This window comes from Hyla sarda, chromosome 10 (assembly GCF_029499605.1).
Source record: "Hyla sarda isolate aHylSar1 chromosome 10, aHylSar1.hap1, whole genome shotgun sequence".
In the NCBI taxonomy this organism is placed as follows: Eukaryota; Metazoa; Chordata; class Amphibia; order Anura; family Hylidae; genus Hyla; species Hyla sarda.
The window spans coordinates 25,055,963-25,074,456 of NC_079198.1; the positions used below are offsets into that span (position 1 = coordinate 25,055,963).

General features: G+C 45.3%; 1 protein-coding gene and 1 long non-coding RNA gene across 3 annotated transcripts in view; both read left to right on the forward strand.

Annotated features, from left to right (window-relative positions):
• The first annotated feature begins 76 nt into the window (after positions 1-76).
• LOC130294508 (uncharacterized) lies at positions 77-13,382 on the forward strand. The gene is made up of 3 exons (XR_008848526.1): positions 77-104; positions 13,016-13,073; positions 13,288-13,382. It is a non-coding gene; the product is annotated as an uncharacterized LOC130294508 (long non-coding RNA).
• Positions 13,383-17,741: 4,359 nt separating this feature from the next.
• AP2A1 (adaptor related protein complex 2 subunit alpha 1) overlaps positions 17,742-18,494 on the forward strand; it is a 67,249-nt gene continuing 66,496 nt past the window's right edge. Inside the window, exon 1 of one of the 2 annotated variants that reach the window (XM_056544413.1) lies at positions 17,742-17,901. Coding sequence is in view for 1 of the 2 variants with exons in the window: in XM_056544412.1 (XP_056400387.1) it covers positions 18,278-18,344 (67 nt within the window). In the remaining variant the exon portion in view is untranslated. Of the gene's footprint in view, positions 17,902-18,011; positions 18,345-18,494 lie in introns of those variants that run through there. The other variant, XM_056544412.1, reaches the window with a different exon arrangement.

The window sequence follows — 18,494 nt, forward strand, 5'->3', positions numbered from 1 at the left end:
GCACCTACCTTCAGCAGCGTGCCGGCCTCTCAGCAACTGACATACAGGGCTCACGGCCATTCCTCCTGCAGAGCAACCGACATCTCCATCAGTTACAACACAGGGTAGGTGGCACCCTAATGGTTAATGGTCGCAAAAAAAGCCCCAAAAAACTACAAACGGTTCTATATCTAGGTGGTGCAGACCAAGAACATTAAGGACAATATAGCACCAAAATCAGCATACTTGTAGGTAGAGATGAGCGAACTTACAGTAAATTTGATTCGTCACGAACTTCTCGGCTCGGCAGTTGATGATTTTCTTGCATAAATTAGTTCAGCTTTCAGGTGCTCCCGTGGGCTGGAAAAGGTGGATACAGTCCTAGAAGACTCTTTCCTAGGACTGTATCCACCTTTTCCAGCCCACCGGAGCACCGGAAAGCTGAACTAATTTATGCAGGAAAAGACAGCAACTGCCGAGCTGAGAAGTTCGTGACGAATCGAATTTACTGTAAGTTCGCTCATCTCTATTTCTAGGGTTTGCATTAACATTTCTGACTTCATGGGCCTTCTTCAAAAGGGGTACTCCGGTGGAAAACATTTTTTTTTTTTTTTTAAATCAACTGGTGCCAGAAATTAAAACAGATCTGTAAATCACTTCTATTAAAAAAAAAAAAAATCTTAATCCTTCCAGTACCTTTTAGGGGCTGTATACTACAGAGAAAATGCTTTTCCTTTTCAATTTCTCTTCTGTCACGAGCACAGTGCTCTCTGCTGACCTCTGCTGTCCCATTTTAGGAACTGTCCAGAGCAGCATATGTTTGCTATGGGGATTTTCTTCTACTCTGGACAGTTCCTAAAATGGTCAGCAGAGAGCACTGTGGTCGTGACAGAAGAGAAATCCAAAAAGAAAAAGCATTTTCTCTGTAGTATACAGCCACTAATAAGTACTGGAAGGATTAAGATTTTTTTTTTTTTAATAGAAGTAATTTACAAATCTATTTAACTTTCTGGCACCAGTTGATTTAAAAAAATAAATAAATAAAAGTTTTCCACCGGAGTACCCCTTTAATACATGTGCAATACTACCCTATTGCACATGTATTAAAGGGGTACTCCGGTGGAAATGTTTTATTTTTATTTTTTTTTAATCAACTGGTGCCAGAAAGTGAAATAGATTTGTAAATTACTTCTATTAAAAAAAAAAAATCTTAATCCTTCCAGTACATATTAGTGGCTGTATACTACATATACTTGTGAAATGCCTCTAGATCAGTGGTCTTAAACTGTGGCCCTCCAGATGTTGCAAGACTTCAACTCCCAGCATGCCCGGACAGCCGTTGGCTGTCCGGGCATGCTGGAAGTTGAAGTTTTGAAACATCTGGAGGACCACAGTTTGAAACCACTGCTCTAGATACCTACCAACATGGTTACACAAGTATGAACAAAAAAACAAGTATCTAACTGGTAATAACCAGGGCCGGTCCAATACATCGTGCTGCCTGGATCCAAGACTGAAATGATGTCTAAACCCCCCACATTATAATCTTTGTGGAGGATTCAGGTTGGGCCATTTTGGTCTCAGGAATGTCTCAGATAGATTTTGGTAGGTACGCCACTGGTTGCACATTAAAATAAATAAATAAATGATCTCTGGCGGCAAAGTGCCACCCCTGATGAAGTGCCACTAGACTTGCATTGAGGGGGCGCAACATGACATCACAAAGGGGCATGACCATGACGTCACGACCCCCGCAGACCGCACCCATTGTTCGGAACAAAATGTTCCGGATGCTGGGGCAATTGAGTACCCCTTTAAAGGGCTTCTCCAGGAAAACCATTTTTTTTTTATATATCAACTGGCTCCAGAAAGTTAAACAGATTTGTAAATGACTTCCATTAAAAAATCTTAATCCTTTCAATACTTATGAGGTGCTGAAGTTGAGTTGTTCTTTTCTGTCCAAGTGCTCTCTGATGACATGTGTCTCGGGAACCGCCCAGTTTAGAAGAGGTTTGCTATGGGGATTTGCTTCTAAACTGGGCGGTTCCCGAGACACGTGTCATCAGAGAGCACTTAGACAGAAAAGAACAACCTTAACTTCAGAAGCTCATAAGTACTGAAAGGATTAAGATTTTTTAATAGAAGAAATTTACAAATCTGTTTAACTTTCTGGAGCCAGTTTATATATATATATATATATATATATATATATATATATATATATATATATGTATAAAAGTTTTTTTTCCTGGATAACCCCTTTAAGAATGGAGTTTGGTTTTGGTAGTGACTGAAGGTTCTGGAGATACTCCAGTTCTGGTGTGTGTTGGAGCCCTGAACCTGATCTCATAGGTGTGTGAGCACTGCCATAGAGCAGCAGCTTGTCTGGAGAATGGTGGATAATGATGCACTGCATAAAAAAAAAGATTGAACATACCAGGTTTTGGGTGAGAAGTAGAGATGAGCGAACTTACAGTAAATTCGATTCGTCACAAACTTCTCGGCTCGGCAGTTGATAACTTATCCTGCGTAAATTAGTTCAGCTTTCAGGTGCTCCTAGAGTCTCCTAGGACTGTATCCACCTTTTCCAGGACACCGGAGCACCGGAAAGCTGAACTAATTTATGCAGGAAAGGCATCAACTGCCGAGCCGAGAAGTTCGTGACGAATCAAATTTACTGTAAGTTCGCTCATCTCTAGTGAGAAGCTTAAAAGTTTGTTTGTGTAAAGAACCTGATATGAAGGACGTTTAAGTTTTCTGTTATACTGCATGCTGCAAGTGTAAATTATTACAATAAACCCAAGACCACTGAACTGCGATCCTGTCTTTTTCAGTCTGCTTGCTGGTAAGACTGAATAAAGGGTCCCATTCTACAATATATACATGTAATCCAAAAAAACACAAATCTATGTTAAAGGGGTACTCCGGTGGAAAACTTATTTTTTTTAATGAACTGGTGCCAGAAAGTTAAACAGATTTGTAAATTACTTCTATTAAAAAAATCTTAATCCTTCCAGTACTTATTAGCTGCTGAATACTACAGAGGAAATGCTTTTATTTTTGGTACACAGAGCTCTCTGCTGACATCACGACCACAGTGCTCTCTGCTGACATCTCTGTCCATTTTTGGAACTGTCCAGAGCAGTATATGTTTGCTATGGGGATTTTCTCCTTCTCTGGACAGTTCCTAAAATGGACAGAGATGTCAGCAGAGAGCACTGTACTTGTGATGTCAGGAGAGAGCACTGTGCTTGTGATGTCAGCAGAGAGCACTGTACTTGTGATGTCAGCAGAGAGCACTGTACTTGTGATGTCAGCAGAGAGCACTGTACTTGTGATGTCAGCAGAGAGCACTGTGATTGTGATGTCAGCAGAGAGCACTGTTATTGTGATGTCAGCAGAGAGCACTGTGCTTGTGATGTCAGCAGAGAGCACTGTACTTGTGATGTCAGCAGAGAGCTTGAGTTCCAAAAAGAAAATAATTTCCTCTGTAGTGTTCAGCAGCTAATAAGTACTGGAAGGATTAAGATTTTTTTATAGAAGTAAACAAATCTGTTTAACTTTCTGGCACCAGTTGATTAAAAATAAATAAAAATAAGTTTTCCACCGGAGTACCCCATTAAAGGGATTATACAGGGAAATTTTTTTTTTTATTTATCAACTGGCTCCAGAAAATTAAACAGATTTGTAAATTACTTCTATTAAAAAATCTTAATCCTTTCAGTACTTATGAGCTGCTGAAGTCGAGTTTTCTGTCTAAGTGCTCTCTGATGACACGTGTCTCGGGAACTGTCCAGGGTAGAAGCAAATCCCCATAGCAAACCTCTTCTACTCTGTGCAGTTCCCGAGACAAGCAGAGATGTCAGCAGAGAGCACTGTTGCGTAACTTGAGCAGCTGATAATTACTGGCAAGATTAAGATTTTTTAATAGAAGTAATTTACAAATCTGTTTAACTTTCTGGAGCCAGTTGATATATATATATATATAATAAGTTTTTCCTGGATAACCCCTTTAAGGGTACGTTCCCACACAGCGTATTTTGCTGCGTATTTGCTGCGTATTTGGTGCTGCGTATTTTCCTACCCATTGACTTCAACAGAGAAAATAAAATACGGAGCAGCAAATACGCAGCAAATACGCCGTGTGGGAATGTACCCTAAGTATACATGTCTTTTTTATGTATCACGTGTAACTTCCCTGTCCTGGGTCATTGCTGGAAATAAAGCCAGAAGCACCGAGATCAGGAAATATCCCACAACTCTATAACAGATGGACAAGGAGAGGATGACTTGTAGACATTTATTTATAACCAGCTGAATTTCACTATATGTTCACACGTACCATATATACGCTGTGGATTTTATCTTTGATACCAGCAAAAACATCTGCAGCAGAAAAACTGCAGTGTAAAATCTGCAGCAGATATAGTTCGCACGTACACAGTCTGCTGTGGATTTTATGTGCGGGAAATCTGTAACAATTTTGCTATCTATTGACTTCAAATGGTCCCCCGCAAATCTGCAAATCCTCCAATATTGCAGATTTGCTGCAGACCCATTAACCCCTTAAGGACTCAGGGTTTTTCCATTTTTGCATTTTCGTTTTTTCCTCCTTACCTTTAAAAAATCATAACTCTTTCAATTTTTCACCTAAAAATCCATATTAAGGCTTATTTTTTTTGCGCCACCAATTATACTTTGTAATGACGTCAGTCATTTTACCCAAAAATCTAAAGTGAAACGGGAAAAAAAAATCATTGTGAGACAAAATTGAAAAAAACGCCATTTTGTAAATTTTGGGGGCTTCCGTTTCTACGCAGTGCATATTTCAGTAAAAATTATTCCTTATCATTATTCTGTAGGTCCATACGATTAAAATGATCCCCTACTTATATAGGTTTGATTTTGTCGCACTTCTGGAAAAATCATAACTACATGCAGGAAAATTTATACGTTTACAATTGTCATCTTCTGACCCCTATAACTTCTTTATTTTTCCGCGTATGGGTCAGTATGAGGGCTCATTTTTTGCGCCGTGATCTGAAGTTTTTAGCGGTACCATTTTTTCATTGATAGGACTTATTGGTCACTTTTTATTCATTTTTTCATGATGTAAACAGTGACCAAAAATGCACTATTTTGGACTTTGGAATTTTTTTGCGCGCACGCCATTGACCATGCGGTTTAATTAACGATATATTTGTATAATTCGGAAATTTCCACACGCGGCGATACCATATATGTTTATTTTTATTTACACTTTTTTTTTTATGGGAAAAGGGGGGTGATTCAAACTTTTATTAGGGAAGGGGTTAAATTATCTTTATTCACTTTTTTCCCCCACTTTTTTTTTCTCAGTGTTATAGCTCCCATAGGGACCTATAACACTGCACACACTGATCTTTTACATTGATCACTGGTTTCTCATAGGAAGCAAATAATGAACATGTGAACCTACCCTAAAGATACAAATATGACATATACCTATAACATGTGACACTGAGGCCTATTACAAGTGGACAAACTAATTGGAAGTTAGGTCACTCCGGTAGGTAGACAGCAGGGGTCAAGTCCTTAATAAAAAGTGTGGGATCTCACCCAAGATTTCTACTCAAGGGCTGCGCCAGCTAATGGAAATGGTGTTCCTGTTGTGGAAAAAGTGCAGGAACTCAGTTCCCATGCGTTCCTGCAGGACTTGAGCCCTGGTAGACAGGTCCCTTAAAGGGGTACTACTTTTTCTTTAAATGAACTGGTGCCAGAAAGTTAAACAGATTTGTAAATTACTTCTATTAAAAAATCTTAATCCTTTTAGTACTTTTTAGCAGCTGAATGCTACAGAGGAAATTCTTTACTTTTTGAATTTCTTTTTTGTGTTTTCCACAGCGCTCTCTGCTGACACCTCTGTCCGTGTCAGGAACTGTCCAGAGCAGCATAGGTTTGCTTTGAGATTTTCTCCTGCTCTGGACAGTTCCTCATACGGGCATCTGGTGTCAGCAGAGAGGACTGTGGAAAACACAAAAAAGAAATTAAAAAAAATAAAGATTTTCCTCTGTAGCAAACAGCTGCTAAAAGGTACTGAAAGGATTAAGATTTTTTAATAGAAGTGATTTACAAATCTGTTTAAAGGGGTATTCCAGGAAAAAATTTTTTTTTTATATCAACTGGCTCCAGAAAGTGAAACAGATTTGTAAATTACTTCTATTAAAAAAATCTACATCCTTTCAGTACTTATGAGCTTCTGAAGTTGTTTTTTTCTGTCTCAGTTCTCTCTGATGACACGGTGTCTCGGAAACCGCCCAGTTTAGAAGCAAATCCCCATAGCAAACCTCTTCTACTCTGTGCAGTTCCCAGGACAAGCAGAGATGTCAGCAGAGAGCACTGTTGCCAGACAGAAAACAACAACTCAACTTCAGCAGCTGATAATTATTGAAAGGATTAAGATTTTTTAATAGAAGTTATTTACAAATTTGTTTAACTTTCTGGAGTCCTTAAGGACCGAGGGCGTATGGATACGTCCTGAGCATTTCCGGCCCCCACCGCTAGCCGGAGGGGAGCCGGAGCCGGATGCCTGCTGAAATCGTTCAGCAGGCATCCCGGCATATCGCCCAGGGGGGTCATTATATCCCCCCATGTCGGCGATTGCCGCAGATCGCTGGACAATTCAGTCCAGCGATCTGCGGCGGATTCCGGGTCAATCGGGTCTCCAGTGACCCGATGACCCGGAATTACTGGCTGATCGGGGCCGTCAGAGACGGCCCCGAACAGCCAGAGTCTGCAGGAGTGAGGTGGCACTGGTGCCACCTCACGATCGCCCTGATTTGTCGGCCGGATTACCGGCCGACCAATCAGGGCGCCTGCTGCGGGTGTCACTCCCGCAACCCGCTCCGCCCCTCTTCCGGAGGACATGAGCGGGTGCGGGAAGACGACCCCGGGTGCTGGGGACCCCGATCCCCGGCGTCCCTGTTGGGATCGGGGCCCCAGGAGCGATGGTGGCGGCGGCGAGGGACAGTCCTGTGTGGATCGTTGGAGGTGAGTGACAGCCTCCTGCTGTTGCTTAGCAACAACTCCCAGCATGCAACAAGGGCATGCTGGGAGCTGTAGTTATGCAACAGCAGGAGGCAGACCACCACAACTCCCAGCATGCCCTTATGGGCATGCTGGGACTTGTAGTTTTGCAACAGCTGGAGGCACATTCTTTCTATGGAAAAGTGTACCTTCAGCTGTTGTGTAACTACAACTCCCAGCTTGCACAAACAGCTCAAGTGCATGCTGGGAGTTGTAGTGGTGCATCTGGTGGTTGCATAACTACAACTCCCAGCATGCCCGTTGGCTGTCGGTGACTGCTGAGAGTTGTAGTTTTGCAACAGCTGAAGGCACACTGAGTTAAGTAGTAAACCAGTGTGTCTCCAGCTGTTGCATAACTACAATCCCCAGCATCCCCAGCCAATGTAGTATGCCTCCGGCTGTTGCATAACTACAAGACCCAGCATGCCCTTCCGCTGTCCGTACATGCTGGGGGTTGTAGCTTTTGCAACAGCTGAAGGCACACTGGTTGCAAAACACTGAGTTTGTTACCAAACTCGGTGTTTCACAACCTGTGTGTCTCCAGCTGTTGCAAAACTACAACTCCCAGCATGCACTGATAGACCGTCCATGCTGGGAGTTGTAGTTTTGCAACAGCTGGATGTCCCCCCCCCCCCCAATGTGAACGTACAGGGTACACTCACATGGGCGGAGGATTACAGTAAGTATCCGGCTGCAAGTTTGAGCTGCAGCAAATTTTCTGCCGCTGCTCAAACTGCCAGCGAGAAACTACTGTGAACCCCCCGCCCGTGCGACTGTACCCTAAAAACACTACACTACACTAACACAAAATAAAATAAAAAGTAAAAAACACTACATATACACATACCCCTACACAGCCCCCCTCCCCTCCCCAATAAAAATGAAAAACGTCTGGTACGCCACTGTTTCCAGAACGGAGCCTCCAGCTGTTGCAAAACAACTACTCCCAGTATTGCCAGATAGCCACTGACTGTCCAGGCATGCTGGGAGTTTTACAACAGCTGGAGGCACCCTGTTTGGGAATCACTGGCGTAGAATTCCCCTATGTCCACCCCTATGCAAGTCCCTAATTCAGGCCTCAAATGCGCATGGCGCTCTCACTTTGAAGCCCTGTCGTATTTCAAGGCAACAGTTTAGGGACACATATGGGGTATCGCCGTACTCGGGAGAAATTGGGCTTCAAATTTTGGCGGATATTTTCTGCTATTACCCTTTTTAAAAATGTAAAATTTTTGGGAAAACAGGCATTTTAGGTTAAAAAAAAATTTTTTTTTTACATATACAAAAGTCATGAAACACCTGTGGGGTATAAAGGTTCACTTAACCCCTTGTTACGTTCCCCGAGGGGTCTAGTTTCCAAAATGGTATGCCATGTGTTTTTTTTTTTTGCTGTCCTGGCACCATAGGGGCTTCCTAAATGAAGCATGCCCCCATAGCAAAATTTGCTTTCAAAAAGCCAAATGTGACTCCTTCTCTTCTGAGACCTGTAGTGCGCCAGCAGAGCACTTTTCACCCCCATATGGGGTGTTTTCTGAATCGGGAGAAATTGGGCTTCAAATTTTGGGGGGTATTTTCTGCTATTACCCTTTTTAAAAATGTAAAATTTTTGAGAAACCAAGCATTTTAGGTAAAAAAAAATACTTTTTTTTACATATGCAAAAGTCGTGAAACACCTGTGGGGTATTAAGGTTCACTTTACCCCTTGTTACGTTCCCTGAGGGGTCTAGTTTCCAAAATGGTATGCCATGTGTGTATTTTTGCTGTCCTGGCACCATAGGGGCTTCCTAAATGCGGCATGCCCCCAGAGCAAAATTGGCTTTCAAAAAGCCAAATGTGACTCCTTCTCTTCTGAGACCTGTAGTGCGCCAGCAGAGCAATTTTCACCCCCATATGGGGTGTTTTCTGAATCTGGAGAAATTGGGCTTCAAATTTTGGGGGGTATTTTCTGCTATTACACTTTTTAAAAATGTAAAATTTTTGGGAAATCAAGCATTTTAGGTTAAAAAAAAAATATTTTTTTTACATATGCAAAAGTCGTGAAACACCTGTGGGGTATTAAGGTTCACTTTACCCCTTGTTACGTTCCCTGAGGGGTCTAGTTTCCAAAATGGTATGCCATGTGTGTTTTTTTGCTGTCCTGGCACCATAGAGGCTTCCTAAATGTGACATGACCCCCAAAAACCATTTGTCGCTCCTTCCCTCCTGAGCCCTCTACTGCGCCCACTGAACAATTAACATAGACATATGAGGTATGTCCTTACTCGAGAGAAATTGGGTTTCATATACAAGTAAAAATTTTCTCCTTTTTACCCCTTGCAAAAATTCAAAAATTGGGTCTACAAGAACATGCGAGTGTAAAAAATGAAGATTTTGAATTTTCTCCTTCACTTTGCTGCTTTTCCTGTGAAACACCTAAAGGGTTAAAACGCTGACTGAATGTCATTTTGAATACTTTGGGGGGTGCAGTTTTTATAATGGGGTCATTTGTGGGGTATTTCTAATATGAAGACCCTTCAAATCCACTTCAAACCTGAACTGGTCCATGAAAAATAGCGAGTTTGAAAATTTTGTGAAAAATTTCAAAATTGCTGCTGAACTTTGAAGCCCTCTGGTGTCTTCCAAAAGTAAAAACTCAAATTTTATGATGCAAACATAAAGTAGACATATTGTATATGTGAACCCAAAAAAAAATTATTTTGAATATCCATTTTCCTTACAAGCAGAGAGCTTCAAAGTTAGAAAAATGCAAAATTTTCATTTTTTTCATCAAATTTTGGGATTTTTCACCAAGAAAGGATGCAAGTTACCATAAAATTTTACCACTAAGTTAAAGTAGAATATGTCACGAAAAAACAATCTCGGAATCAGAATGATAACTAAAAGCATTCCAGAGTTATTAATGTTTAAAGTGACAGTGGTCAGAATTGCAAAAAACGCTCCGGTCCTTAAGGTGAAAAAGGGCTCGGTCCTTAAGGGGATATATATATATAAGTTTTTTCCTGGAATACCCCTTTAACTTTCTGGCACCAGTTCATAAAAAAAAAAAAAAAAGTTTTCCACTGGAGTACCCCTATAACATAGTTTCCCCTATTACATAGGCCTCCCTGTAGGCAGCAGCATCCTATAGGCCAGTGTTTCCCAACCAGGGTGTCTTCAGGTATTGCAAAACTACAACTCCCAGCATGCCCGGACAGCCTTTTGGCTGTCCGGGCATGCTGGGAGTTGTAGTTTTGCAACATCTGGAGGCACCGTGGTTCGGAAGCACTGCTATAGGCAGTATTCCCCTGTAGGTAAGAAGGTAGCCGCCGGTTGGCAGTAGTACCCTGAAGGCAGCAGCCCCCCTGTATGCAACAAGTATGCAACCCCCATATTCAGTGCAGAACCACTGCATGGACTCTCCTCTCCCTCCTCCTCTGCGTTCCGGCGCACAATGACGTCGCTCACCTGTACAGAAGCATAGAAGAAAAGACGCTCGACCCCTTGTGGCTGCCTGCAAACCCTGCAAGAGTGACTGACAGGCCGAGGAGCCAATGGCTCTTCGCTCTGTCAAATTCTTAAAGGGCTACTCCGCCCCTAGACATCTTATCCCCTATCCAAAGGATAGGGGATAAGATGTCAGATCGCCGCGGTCCCGCTGTTGGGGAGTCCCGGGATCGCCGATGCGGCACTGCGCTATCATTACTGCACAGAGCGAATTCGCTTTGTGCGTAATGACGGGCGATACAGGGGACGGAGCAGTGTGACGTCATGGCTCCGCCCCTCGTGACATCACGGCCTGCCCTCTTAATGCAAGTCTTGACTTGTATTGAGGGGGGCGGGCCGTGATGTCACGAGGGGTGGAGCCGTGATGTAACGATGCTTCGGCCCCTGTATTGCTATTCATTACGTGCAGATAGCGCGGTGGCACAGCAGCGATCTCGGGGCTCCCCAGCAGTGGGACCGCGGCGATCTGATAGGGGATAAGATGTCTAGGGGCGGAGTACCCCTTTAACTGCGCACCTTAGTGGCCCTGCCGGCCTTCTGTGAGATGGCCCCGGTCACTGGATGGCCTTGTTTGCCCGATGGCCAGTCTGGGCCTGTAGGCCCGCCATTGTCTAAGGCTATGTTCACACACCGCAAAATCAAAACATAAAAATGGGCGTATATAGGTATAAAAGGCTGACATTTATTTTAAAAAGTCACTTCACCTGGCTGTAACGTGCAATCGCAGCCGGTCTCAGGAACTGGGAAACATGTCCAAAGTTGGTCTAAATGACAGAGACGCCTGTGGCCACTGACGGACCCTTTTTGGCTTTTAAATAAAACACATTATTAAAATTAAAGGTCCACTTTTTATACCTATTTTCTGGCAGTTTTTGGTTTCGATTGTGTGTGAACATAGCCACCCATCTTATATTTCATTTCATGGGGAGAATTTCTTTGTGGAAATTCCGGTGCAGCAGAGTCCCATTGCGATCAAAGGGGTTCCGCAGCACAGTGCGCACTACGGGCATTTTCTTAGGCGGAGCTTTCCGCTGCTGAAACGTATCCGCCTAAAGAATGAACATGTTCATTGGTTCGGCGGAAAACCTAGTGCAATGCATTGCCGGCTATGGGGATTGGCAAGGTCCACAAGGTCAAAATACTCTGGGCGGAAATCACAACCCCCCCCCCCCCCCAAAAAAAAAAAATAATTCTTACACATGGGGTACTGCAGCCAAAATGAACATATCCCCTATCCAAAGGATGGGGATAGGTAGCTGATTGCGGGGGGTCTGACCGCTGGGTCCGATCTCCGGGACAGGACCCCGTCTCGCTCAGTGAGGAGCACGTGTTGTCTACCGCTAGATGGCACGCGCTCCGTTCATTTCTATGGGAGCGCCGATGATTGCCGAGTGCTGCTCTTTTGAGCTCTCATAGAGATCAATGGAGCGTGTGCCGTCTTCCACACGCGCTCCTCACTGTGAGCCGGGGTCCGGTTCCGGAGATCGTGGGGGTCCCAGCCTGTGGATAGGGGATAAGGTAATTTTGACTGCAGTACCCCTTTAAAAGGGGTTATATTCAGCATGTGGCAAGGGATTATATTCAGCATACCCCTTTAAAGAGGTACACCACTGGCCAGCGTTAGGAGCATTAAAGGGGTACTCCGGTGGAAAACTTTTTTTTTTTTTAAAGCAACCGATGCCAGAAAGTTAAACAGGTTTGTAAGTGACTTCTATTAAAAAAAATCTTAATCCTTCCAGTACTTATTAGCTGCTGAATACTACAGAGGAAATTCTTTTCTTTTTAGAACACAGAGCTCCCTGCTGACATCACGAGCACAGTGCTCTCTGCTGACATCTCTGTCCATTTTAAGAACTGTCCAGAGTAGGAGAAAATCCCCATATGCAAACATATGCTGCTATGGACAGTTCCTAAAATGGACAGAGATGTCAGCAGAGAGCACTGTGTTCGTGAAGTCAGCAGATAGCACTGTGTTCCAAAAAGAAAATAATTTCCTCTGTAGTATTCAGAAGCTAATAAGTACTGGAAGGATTAAGATTTATTTTTAATAGAAGTAATTTACAAACCTGTTTAACTTTCTGGCACCAGTTGATTTAAAAAAAAAAAATAATAAATTAAGGTTTTCCACCGGAGTACCCCTTTAAGTTACAAACGCGCGTTGCGGGGGTCAGCCATGCCCCTCATTGTGTCACGCCACGCCCCCTCAATTGACGTTTATGGCGGCCGTCACATCCTCTCCCATAGACTTGCATTGAGGGGGCGTGGCCGACATCCGCAGCACGCACACAGCGTTCGGAACTAAATGTTCCCAATGCTGGCCAGTGGAGTACCCCTTTAATACACCCACAATCCACTCTTGGATGTGGCTGTAAACTGTATAGGGTGCTGAGCCTTTATTGTTTATGAATCAGGACTCTCCAGTAAGTATTATTATTGTGCGCATATTTAATTTTTTACTTCTTAAACCTGAATTGCCGGAATGTCTCAGCCTGGACAACACATTTGCCTAGTGGTATAAATTCTGCATTAGAAGCAAAGTCATACAAGTAGGTACAATACTCTGTACAGCAGTGTTTCGTAAGCAGGGTGCCTCCAGCTGTTGCAAAACTACAACTCCCAGCATGCCCGGACAGCCAAAGGCTGTCCGGGCATGCTGGGAGTTGTAGTTTTGCAACAGCTGGAGGCACCCTGGTTACGAAACACTGTTGTACATGCTGAATTATAACTGTTTTCCTATGGTGTATTCTTGCTGAATCACAGGAAAACTCTTCTACCAAATGTTTCCAAGGAACTCATAACTTTCCTCTGAGTCAGCAAGATTCCAGAGCACACGAGAGGACAGCGGCTCATACTGGATATATGATCATAGACCTGCAGAACAGTGAGCGCCACGCTCTCCATCAGCGGAATACAGACTGCTGCAAATGGCTGCCTGGTATCTTATCTGCAAGAAAACTTTGCTATTTTAACCCCTTAATGATGCAGGGTATTTTCTAGGGGTGTGAATCACCATGAATTTGGCGATACGATTCGAATCGCGAAACCATATATCCTGATATATCGCAATACCGTCTAGGTGACGATGCATCGCGATATATCCCGATTCTGTCTAAAAAAAACAATGTCTTTTACACTTTTAATAAAACTTTATTTTTATTTTATTTTTTTACGCTTTATTAGACTTTAAGGAGGAATCATTAGATTCCTCAGACAGATGAATAGAGTTCTATTGAACTCCATTGATCTGCGATCCATTGATAGAGCCTAGTCCAGCCAGGATCCATCAATGACAGAGTCACGGGACAGCAAGAAGCAGAGGTAAGTCCTCCGACTACCTGCACTGTGGATCGCCCACCCGCGATCGTGCTGCGGGGGCGGGGGGGGGGGGGAGATCCACCCCACTAGCCCACCAGGGAGCATTCACAGGTCCCTTTAGACGCCTCTGTCAGCTTTGACAGTGTTGATCTGTAGGGTTAATAGCCAGACGTGGCGATTGCCGCATGCTGGCTATTAGTGGTTGCCCCGGCTACTGAAAACAGCCGCGGGCTGCAGAGTATGGAGCGGGCATGAGTCCGGAGCCCACTCCATATAGACTGCTGAGAACAGTCGGGGGCCGCAGAGTACGGAGCAGGCAGAGGTTCGGAGCCTGCTCCATACACCCCTCTGAGCGCCGCATGCTGGATATTAGCGGCGGTGATGCATTAGCGGCCCCTGGCTACTAAAAACAGCCGGGGGCTGCAGAGTATGGAGCGGGCACGAGTCGGGAGCCCGCTCCATACACCCAGAGTGACGCTGCATCAGATCCGGCCTATCCTGCTCCACAAATGTGGAATTTGTATCTCCTGATGCCTGGGGTATGCTGTTCCGGGCGTCAGGAGATACAAATTCCACATCCCTAAAAGGATCTATTCAAAAATATTTTGAATCGATTCAGTATCGCCAAGTGAAAAATCACGATAATCGATTTTTTTCTTACATCCCTAATATTTTTCCGTTTTTGCATTTTCATTTTTTCCTCATCACCTTCTAAAAATCATAACGCTTCCAATTTTGCACCTAAAATTCCATATGATGGCTTATTTTTTGCACCACTAATTCTACTTTGTAATGACATTAGTCATTTTACCCAAAAATCCACGGCAAAACGGAAAAAAAAAATCATTGTGTGACAAAACTGAAGAAAAAACACAATTTTATAACTTTTGGGGGCTTCCGTTTCTAAGCAGTGCATTTTCCGGTAAAAATGACATCTTCTGTTCATTCTGTAGGTTCTTATGGTTAAAATGATACCCTACTTATATAGCTTTGATTTTGTTGTACTTCTGGAAGAAAATCATAACTACATGCAGGAAAATGTATACGTTTAAAAATGTCATCTTCTGACCCCTATAACTTTTAACTTTTCCGCATATGGGGCGGTATGAGGGCTCATTTTTTGCACCGTGATCTGACGTTTTTATCGGTATCATATTTGTTTTGATTGGACTTTTTGATCGCTTTTTATTCACTTTTTTATGGTATAAAAAGTGACCAAAAATACGCTATTTTGGACTTTGGATTTTTTTTACGTGTACGCCATTGACCGTGCGGTTTAATTAACATTATATTTTTATAGTTCGGACATTTATGCACGCGGCGATACCACATATGTTTATTTTTATTTACACTTTTTTATTGGGAAAAGGGGGGTGATTCTGACTTTTATTATGGAAGGGGTTAAATCAGTGGTTCTTAACCTGGGTGCGATCGAACCCCAGGGGTCCGGTGAGTCAGTCTCGGGGGTTCGGCAGGGGAGGCCCGCCGGGTGTTTTTGCCTCGGCACATCCCTGTGTTCCGAAAGATGCTTTGGGAACACAGGGACGCCTCTGTTAGGTCCCTACGGCCACGCGTTTACTTTAAAAACGCGGGGACTGCCGGGAACTAACGCACGCAGGGTCGTCACTCATGTCCCATGCGTGCGCCCCATGGCAACGGAGCGCGGAGGAGCGGAGAAGAAGCAAGAAGGACGCGCGCTGGCAGTTGGTAAGTGTTTACCAGCGGCGCGTCAGCTTCGGTGTTCCGACCAGTGATCCTCCGGTCCTGCCATGGCTGGACCGGAGGAGTGGTGGTCGGAACACTGAAGTGGGGCCGTACATAGGCATACAACCTCCAGCCATACTGTATGTCTGGAGGCTGTATGTCTGTGGGGGAACATACTGCACCTAATGTGGGGGGAACTATGCTGCCAACGTAATGTGGGGGACTATACTGCCAGCCTAATGTGGGGGGAACTATACTGCCAACCTAATGTGCGGGGACTATGTTGCACCTAATGTGGGGGAACATACTGCCGGCCTAATGTGGGGGGAACTATACTGCCAGCCTAATGTGGGGGAACATACTGCCAGCCTAATGTGGGGGAACATACTGCCAGCCTAATGTGCGGGGACTATATTGCACCTAATGTGAGGGAACACTGCCTGCCTAATGTGGGGGAACTCTGTCTGCCAAATGTGGGGGAACACTGCCTGCCTAATGTGGGGGAACACTGCCTGCCTAATGTGGGGGAACACTGCCTGCCTAATGTGGGGGAACTCTGCCTAATGTGGGGAAACACTGCCTGCCTAATGTGGGGAACACTGCCTAATGTGGGGGAACACTGTCTGCCTAATGTGGGGGAACACTGCCTGCCTAATGTGGGGGAACTCTGTCTGCCAAATGTGGGGGAATACTGCCTGCCTAATGTGGGGGAACACTGCCTGCCTAATGTGGGGGAACACTGTCTGCCTAATGTGGGGGAACTCTGCCTAATGTGGGGGAACTCTGCCTAATGTGGGGGAACACTGCCTGCCTAATGTGGGGAACACTGCCTAATGTGGGGGAACACTGCCTGCCTAATGTGGGGGAACACTGCCTGCCTAATGTGGGGGGGGGGGGAACACTGCCTGCCTAATGTGGGGGAACACTGCCTGCCTAATGTGGGGGGGGGGGGGGGGACAGTGCCTGCCTAATGTGGGGGAACACTGCCTGCCTAATGTGGGGGGGGGGGGACACTGCCTGCCTAATGTGGGGGGAACACTGCCTGCCTAATGTGGGGAAACACTGCCATTGTTGCGAAAATGACATAAGAGTGGCACTTGCCAAGGTAAAGCCGCGCATTTCTGAACTGGTCTCTGAAAGACAACAGCAGAAGTCACTGATTTGCAGTAAATATTCATTATGTTGTTGAGTGAAAATCCTGTTTTCATATGTTTCATGTGTTCGGCGGTCCCGAACAGCTCCACTGAGTTAACCAGCAAAGTTTACTTTCACTTTAGACGCGGCGATCAACTTTGATCCCCACGTCTGAAGGGTTAATACCGGGCATCACCGCGATCGGTGATGTCCGGTATTAGCCGCAGGTACTGGCCGTTGATGGCCGCCGGGACCGACGCGATATGACGTGGGGTCAGCGCGTGACCCCGCGTTCTATCCCGGGAGCCCGCTCATGACATATGCATACGTCATGTAGCGGGAAGGGGTTAAAGGGGTATTCCAGTCGAAAACTTTTTTTTTTTTAAATCAACTGGTGCCGAAAAGTTAAACAGATTTGTAAATTACTTTTATTAAAAATTCTTAATCCTTCCAGTACTTATTAGCAGCCGTATACTACAGAGGAAATTCTTTTCTTTTGGGATTTCTTTTCTGTCTGACCACAGTGCTCTCTTCTGACACCTCCATGTCAGGAACTGTCCAGAGCAGGATAGGTTTGCGTTGTGACGTCAAGGCTCCACCCCATGTGATGTCACGCTCCACCCCCTCAATGCAAGCCTATGGGAGGGGGTGTGATAGCACACAAACCCATCACGCCCCCTCCCATAAGCTTGCATTGAGGGGGGGCGGAGCCTTGATGTCACAATGCTTCGGCCCCGTGATCGACAGTAATCAGACCCAGAGTGAATACGCTCCGGGGACTGATTTTAACGGGGTGCAGTGTGCAAGAACACTTTGGATAGGGGATAAGATGTTTAAGCGCCGGAGTACCCCTTTAACCCCTGCATATTTGTGAGATGTAACCTGTGTATTCTGCTTGTGAGCTTAGATTTGCTTTAGACTTTATAAAGGGAGGAATCCCAAAACTTGTCTGTACAAAATGCTGTTAGTCCAATAAAAAAGCTATTACAAGATACTGCAACATTAAATGATTTGACATAAGAGGAAACCTGAACTCCTGTAGAATAGACACGTGATCACACCTGACCACCTCAGGGTCACTGGCTGCAGGAACCGTTAACTCCAAAGGTGCACCAGCTCTAGGGCGTGGCCGCCAACAAGCCCCTCCCTCCAGCTGACGTGTTCTCCTATAAGAGCCGACCGGTCAGGACCTCTCAGCCAATAGGAAGACTCTCGAAGCGAGTACGCTAATGATCTAAGTTACGAAAGTGACGTCATTTCCCACTGGCACACCCTTCTTCTCCTCCCACTGCTGCCTGCTTGATTGACAGCGATGCTGACCAATCAACGGGGATCTCGTGCCGCCGCCGTCCAATGGCAGATTGGGCAGGGCGGGAGAGGCCCCTGCGGCGGATTTCCTGCTGTTCCCCTGCTTCTCCCTCAGCCTGGAGCTCTCACGTTCCCCCGCCGTGTTCTGTCGGTAATCATAAGGTCGGGGCCGTGTCCGGAGAGCAGCGCCCGGTGTCACAGACGGAATAGGCCGCGCTCATAGCTCCCGCCCTCCTCCTCCTCTGTGCAGCAGCCGTAGCCCCCGCCCAGGTCTGCCCAGCCAGGAAAGATGCCGGCGGTGTCAAAAGGGGATGGGATGCGGGGACTGGCCGTGTTCATCTCGGACATCAGGAACTGTAAGTGGGGCTGAGGGCGGCGGGGCCGGGCTGCGGCCTGTGCGGGGAGACGCCTGTCACTGCTGCCCGGGGAAGTTTGAATGAGGTGCAGGGCTCCTGTCAGTGCACGGGGCCGCCCGCTCATCTACAGCAGGGGCACCTGTACTGTGG